Source organism: Triticum aestivum, chromosome 1D, assembly GCF_018294505.1.
Source record: "Triticum aestivum cultivar Chinese Spring chromosome 1D, IWGSC CS RefSeq v2.1, whole genome shotgun sequence".
In the NCBI taxonomy this organism is placed as follows: Eukaryota; Viridiplantae; Streptophyta; class Magnoliopsida; order Poales; family Poaceae; genus Triticum; species Triticum aestivum.
The window spans coordinates 352,079,437-352,086,236 of record NC_057796.1 but is presented as its reverse complement, the minus strand read 5'-3'; the positions used below and the strand labels follow the sequence as shown (position 1 = coordinate 352,086,236).

At 51.4% G+C, this 6,800-nt stretch overlaps 1 protein-coding gene across 1 annotated transcript; it reads left to right on the top strand.

Annotated features, from left to right (window-relative positions):
- Window positions 1-1,254: 1,254 nt before the first annotated feature.
- LOC123182012 (plasma membrane ATPase) lies at window positions 1,255-5,819 on the top strand. The gene is made up of 9 exons (XM_044594446.1): window positions 1,255-1,427; window positions 1,912-2,031; window positions 2,176-3,957; window positions 4,094-4,126; window positions 4,226-4,307; window positions 4,382-4,542; window positions 4,668-4,841; window positions 4,936-5,118; window positions 5,205-5,819. The coding sequence occupies exons 1-9, from the start codon at window positions 1,371-1,373 to the stop codon at window positions 5,484-5,486; spliced, it is 2,874 nt and encodes a 957-aa protein (XP_044450381.1). The 5' UTR covers window positions 1,255-1,370; the 3' UTR covers window positions 5,487-5,819.
- The last annotated feature ends 981 nt before the right edge of the window (window positions 5,820-6,800 follow it).

Genomic DNA, 6,800 nt, shown 5'->3' with positions numbered 1-6,800 from the left:
ATAGATTATGGAACGGAAAGCTGGAATCTATGTCCGTACTAGTTTTTTTTTTATCTATGCACCCATCTTTGCGTGTTGGTATGGATGTTCGCTTCTCTTTGCACTGCAAATAACCAAGCTAGGAATGATTCGACAAGAAAGGGATGGCCAGCCAAAGTGGCTGGACAAGAGGCACGTAGCTAGGGCACCCGAGCTAAGAATAAAGGGTATGTACGAGAGGACAAGCAAAGCGTCTACACATGTGAATATATATGGTCCATTTGGAGTATATCCCTTGCCTCTGTGTGGTGCCCGGCCAGCAGCATGCATACACGCATGGCTCGAATTAGGAAACTTCCCATGAGCCACTTTTATTACCAAGGACATGCTCGTCAAAGTTGCCTTTGATACACATTTGAAGAAGCAAAGATCACTGACGTTTACTTTATCACTGGAGGCTAAGCCATGCTTTGCTGCCCCGTTCTTCATTGGTGGGATGTCGTTTTTTCTCTAACGGGTTAGTATGGTCGGTATTTTTCTTTTATCTGTGTTGGGTTGGGTTTAATTTATGTTCTGACCATGTTTTTTTCATTCGTATATCGTGATGAACCGTTGTTAGAGATATTGTTTGTTCTGAAATGAGAGAGTGGAATCGGATGATGTGTGATTGTAGTGTCTTTGCATGTTTCGGCCTTGGTGTGAGCCGATGGTTGTTGTGTGAGCCTCTTGAAAGCCTTTTTCTAGATCATCTTGGGAGCTCATATTCCACGCTGAAATAGTAAATTGCTGCTATTATGTTCACATGGATCAGCCCACAAAGTTCCCCTCGCCCAGGTTTTATTTTCGCTCACTCCACTGCTAGCTCATAAAAAGCCGGCTACCGTATTATTATATGAAAAGTTCATCAAATCAAAAGATGTACACACATTTACAAAATATTTAAGTTTTCTCAAATTAAAGTAACATGATTTTTTAAACGTAGATTTCAAAAAGTTTGCGAATTTGAAATAAAGGTATCAAATTTAAAAAATATTCACAAACTGAAAAATATTAATAAACTTTATTTTTTTAGGAATTGACATCATGGCTTACTTTATTAAATTAAACCAGACTTACATCGTCAATCAACAACGACAAAGTAAAAGCAGAAGAAGAGATAAGGAATTTTTTTTTTCGTTTTTGAGGGAATGGGATAAGGAGTAAATCTGGTGGTAGCTGATTTGAATAGGACGGAGTGGCCCACACGACGCCCCCACCGTCCTTCCATCCATCCAGCTATAAAACCAAACGCGGCTGCTTCGGCAAAAGCCCCACCTTCGGTTTGGATACTACGTATACGTACGTGCATAGTTGGACGCCGCGGCCTCCGGGGCTCCCCGTCGGCGAGCAAGATGGCGGCGGCGGCGGCCGAAGGTCTGGAGCGGATCAAGAACGAGGCCGTCGACTTGGTGAGCCAACCTCGCTAGTTTTCCTGCAGTATAATGCAAGCGAGTTCTTGCCAACTTTTCTATGCGTGTTTTTATCTGTTATAAGTTGTTACATGTTCTATGCATCGTGTAAAGATCATTAGGAAAACCTGCTAAATGATAATTCTAAACCTACTAATGATAATTAAAATGGAGAAGATGTAAGCGTAGATCCAATCTTGTTCTATGCCATTATCACTTCACGGATCGTTCATGTAACCCAAGATGCATCGATCTGGCTGTGCTTTTATTGTTGGCTTCACGGGCGAGTTGAGCGGCACCACACCGATCGTCTTTGTTTCTCTCCCTCTTTTTTTGCACTTTTTGTGATCTACAACCACCTCGCGCTTTTTCCCATCTAATCTCTTATCAGCGCCATTGATTAGCCGTCTCTATCCGAAGATGAAATTCAGTTAGTGCATGCGAATCCAGTCGTTTTCTTGGCTAATCTGTGCGTGCATTGCAGGAGAACATCCCTGTGGAGGAGGTGTTCGAGAACCTCCAGTGCAGCCCGGCAGGCCTCACCTCCAAGGATGGCCAGGACCGCATCGCCGTCTTCGGCCCCAACAAACTCGAAGAGAAAAAGGTTCGGTGTAATTCATTACTTCTTAGATGGATATTGTTTGAAGCGAATTAGTTCTTGATTTCGTTGCTGAAATTTATACCATCTTCGTTAGGATTTCTAGATAGATTGCGTCGTGCAAGTTTCTAACGGCAATGGCGTGCGCAGGAGAGCGAGATCCTCAAATTCCTGGGGTTCATGTGGAACCCGCTGTCGTGGGTGATGGAGGTGGCGGCCATCATGGCCATCGCGCTGGCCAACGGCGGCGGCAGGCCACCGGACTGGCAGGACTTCGTCGGCATCATCGCGCTGCTCCTGCTCAACTCAACCATCTCTTACATCGAGGAGAGCAACGCCGGCAGCTCGGCCAAGGCGCTCATGGCCAACCTCGCCCCCAAGACCAAGGTGCTCCGCGACGGCAGGTGGAGCGAGCAGGACGCCTCCATCCTCGTGCCCGGCGACATCATCAGCATCAAGCTCGGCGACATTGTCCCGGCCGACGCGCGCCTCCTGCTCGAGGGAGACCCGCTCAAGATCGACCAGTCGGCGCTCACGGGCGAGTCGCTGCCCGTCACCAAGAACCCCGGCGACAGCGTCTACTCGGGCTCCACGTGCAAGCAGGGCGAGATCGAGGCCGTCGTCATCGCCACCGGCGTGCACACCTTCTTCGGCAAGGCGGCGCACCTCGTCGACAGCACCAACCAGGTCGGCCACTTCCAGAAGGTGCTCCGCGCCATCGGCAACTTCTGCATCGGCGCCATCGCCATCGGCATGATCGTCGAGATCATCGTCATGTACTTCATCCAGCACCGCCGGTACCGCGACGGCATCGACAACCTTCTCGTGCTCCTCATCGGCGGCATCCCGATCGCGATGCCCACTGTGCTGTCGGTCACCATGGCTATCGGCTCCCACCGGCTGTCGAAGCAGGGCGCCATCACTAAGCGCATGACGGCCATCGAGGAGATGGCCGGCATGGACGTGCTCTGCAGCGACAAGACGGGCACGCTCACCCTCAACAAGCTCAGCGTCGACCGCAACCTCATCGAGGTGTTCGCCGTTGGCGTCGCCAAGGACGAGGTCTTGCTTTTCGCCGCCATGGCATCCAGAGTGGAGAACCAGGATGCCATCGACGCTGCCATGGTCGGCATGCTCGCCGACCCAAAGGAGGCCAGGGCTGGCATCCTGGAGATGCACTTCCTCCCCTTCAACCCCGTCGACAAGCGAACCGCGCTCACCTACCAAGACGTCGCCGACGGCACGTGGCACCGTGTCAGCAAGGGTGCTCCCGAGCAGATCTTGGAACTGTGCAACTGCAGAGACGATGTCAAGAACAAGGCGCACGCCATCATCGACAAGTACGCCGAGCGCGGCCTCCGGTCCCTCGCGGTAGCCAGGCAGGAGGTGCCGGAGAAGAGCAAGGACAGCTCCGGGGGGCCATGGGAGTTCGTCGGCCTTCTGCCGCTCCTCGACCCGCCCAGGCACGACAGCGCCGAGACGATCAAGCAGGCGCTCAATCTCGGCGTCAACGTCAAGATGATCACCGGCGACCAGCTGGCCATCGCCAAGGAGACGGGCAGGAGGCTCGGCATGGGCACCAACATGTACCCCTCATCCGCCCTTCTCGGCCAGAGCGTCGACGAGTCCATCGTGTCGCTCCCCGTTGACGAGCTCATCGAGAAGGCCGATGGGTTCGCCGGTGTTTTCCCCGAGCACAAGTACGAGATCGTCAAGAAGCTGCAGCAGATGAAGCACATCTGCGGGATGACCGGCGATGGCGTGAACGACGCGCCAGCTCTGAAGAAGGCCGACATTGGCATTGCGGTGGCCGACGCCACCGACGCCGCCAGGAGCGCATCGGACATCGTGCTCACCGAACCGGGGCTCAGCGTCATCATCAGCGCCGTGCTGACTAGCCGTGCCATCTTCCAGAGGATGAAGAACTACACCGTGAGCATTCTCCCAAAACTCACTAACATTCTACAGTACTCCCTCCGTCCCATAATGTAAGAGCGTTTTTGACACTACTAGTATTTTGTTCAAATAACTCTGACTGTTCCTTGTGCCCTTGTTGTTAATGTCCTAGATTTACGCGGTGTCCATCACCATCCGTATAGTGGTAAGTCAAATTATTCTGAATTTATTAACCGCTCTTATACTGGTAGGTATGTACATGGACTTGATTTAATTCGTTTTGTGCCGTGGAACTGAACTGCAGCTAGGGTTTATGCTGATCGCGCTGATTTGGAAGTTCGATTTCTCGCCGTTTATGATCCTGGTCATCGCCATTCTCAACGACGGTGGGTCTCAACTTCATTATGCCAGACATGTTAATGTCCATTACTCATTTGTTTTATTGATTTACTCAACTCAGGCACAATCATGACCATCTCCAAGGACAGAGTGAAGCCATCCCCACACCCAGATAGCTGGAAGCTGCCGGAGATCTTCATCACCGGCATCGTCTACGGCGCCTACCTTGCCGTGACGACCGTGGTCTTCTTCTTCGCCATGACCAGCACCGACTTCTTCAGCGTGAGTGTTGTTTCAATCCATGCCATGTCTAATCCCTCCAAACTGAACAATTTATGGGCGTGGTTCATGCTGTTTTACAGACAATATATGCTGAATTTTCCTGTTTGTTTCCTATATAATTGCAGGAGAAGTTCCACGTGCATTCCCTAAGGGGCAACAAGGATGCGATGATGTCCGCCCTCTACCTTCAAGTGAGCATCATCAGCCAGGCCCTCATCTTCGTCACCCGGTCGCGCCGCTGGTGCTTCCAGGAGCGCCCGGGGCTCTGGCTCTGCTTCGCCTTCGTCGTCGCGCAGATCGTAAGCCCACCCCACCACGGCCTCCCTGCAACAATGGAGTGTTTTCGTTTCATCTGCAACTGCAACTCAACTATTGCTGTTGTTGCCATTGCAGATCGCCACCGTCATCGCCGTGTACTGCAACTTGCCGTTTGCGCACATCAGAGGCATCGGCTGGGGCTGGGCCGGCGTGATCTGGCTCTACAGCATCATCACCTTCATCCCCTTGGACCTCTTCAAGTTCGCCATCGGCTACGCGCTCAGCGGCAAGGCATGGGACACCCTCTTCGAGAACAAGGTACACCATGGATTGTAATGATCTCAAGGTCATGCACCAACGTTTCTTAGGTGACCCCGGCTTAACATGTGTGGTGAAACAAACAGATCGCCTTCACGAACAAGAAGGACTACGGGAAGGAGAAGCGGGAGCTGCAGTGGGCGACGGCGCAGCGGACACTGCACGGCCTGCCGACGGCGGACCCAGACAGCACGCCGCAGGAGAGGAGCAACTACGGCGAGCTCTCGGAGATAGCCGAGCAGGCCAAGCGCCGGGCGGAGATGGCCAGGCTGCGCGAGCTCAGCACGCTCAAGGGAAGGGTGGAGTCTGCGGTGAGGCTCAAGGGCCTCGACATGGAGACCGTCGACAACCACCACTACACTGTATGATGGATCGAACCGGGATGGCAGCGGCGGTCGTTCGCCTCATACTCGTTGCACATTTTTAGGAGCGGTGCCGAGGGGACATGGCCCTGCCTAGAATTTTCGTTTTGGTCGTCGGATACATATATGTTTTTAGTGGTCTATATATATATATATATGCTCTTCAATTGTTCAGAGACGGTGTCCAGTTTGTATCAGGTCAATTTGGTGAATTTTGATTTATTGTAAATTGGTCGCTATAAACTTGGCTGTGGTTTATGGTTTCAACCCTGGCATGGAAAAGGCAGAAAAATCATGTACACCAATCAATAAAAGAAACTTCTAACACTTATCTGACTATTGGTAATCTTCATATGATAGGAAGTTATTGGATTCCTGAGTGAATTATATTCATACATGTGCCCGTACTACTCGCATTTGTTTGTGTGACGATGGCTTTTCAGTTTGAACTGATGACTCGCAGTCTGCGTTTCTGAAGATTTGCAAAATTATCTGATTGAGCTAAGCATGCTCCATCTGGTTCCCCTTCATTTCTTTACTCCTGGTATTAAGACAGTAATCTCGTCTTTAATGTGTTGATTGGCGGGTTGGATCGCTTATTGGCCTCGTTTATGACAGTTTCTGTCTCTGATAGTACCAGCTCCTCTGCTCCGTCCCAAGCTTCAGTGATTGTCGAACGACAGTTTTCTTTTTTTTTGGCGGGTGAATTGTTGAACAACAGTTGAGGATGGACACTCTTTCTGGCTAATGCTCGCACAAATGAAATCCTTGCTGACACTGCTACTTGACGCATATGGTCAAACAAACAAAAAAGACCAGCCAGAACTAGCCCTTAGTGGTGGCATATTTTTAGGGATAGGTGGCCAGACCAAGGTCCAGGTACCATCGTTGCAGAACGACCTAAGCATGCACCCCATGTCAAACCTCGTCGCGTCCCTGGCGTCTCACAAATGCAGCTTGATCCGATGCCATGTGGTACTTCCTCCATGATTGCGGCACCGCCGCGCCGACGGCAATTCCAACAGACACAGCAGAACACGGCATACTGGGGCGTATTTGATAGCCCGCATACACCTCAACCAGGCTGAGTTGGGTCAAGAAAAACGCATTTGGTTGCATACGAGGTGGGTTGGCTCGGCATGAACCTTAAAACAGTCCAGAGCCTGGTTCACTGGAAACCCTTAAATCGGTAGTTCCCAGCGAGCCAGGCTGAGTGCGGCGCAAAAGGGATGCAGCTCACACACGAGGGAGCAAGGCGAAATTGACTGGGGATGGCGGGAGATAGAAATCGAACGCGGTGAGACGGCGCCAAATCTAGCC

What these genes read in the sequence shown, in the direction of transcription:
- LOC123182012 (XM_044594446.1), top strand. Translation starts at nt 1,371, where the DNA reads ATGGCGGCGGCGGCGGCCGAAGGTCTGGAGCGGATCAAGAACGAGGCC. An exon ending in CCAGCACCGACTTCTTCAGC is followed by an intron (nt 4,543 to 4,667) that starts GTGAGTGTTGTT and finishes ATATAATTGCAG; the next exon opens with GAGAAGTTCCACGTGCATTC. An exon ending in ACACCCTCTTCGAGAACAAG is followed by an intron (nt 5,119 to 5,204) that starts GTACACCATGGA and finishes TGAAACAAACAG; the next exon opens with ATCGCCTTCACGAACAAGAA.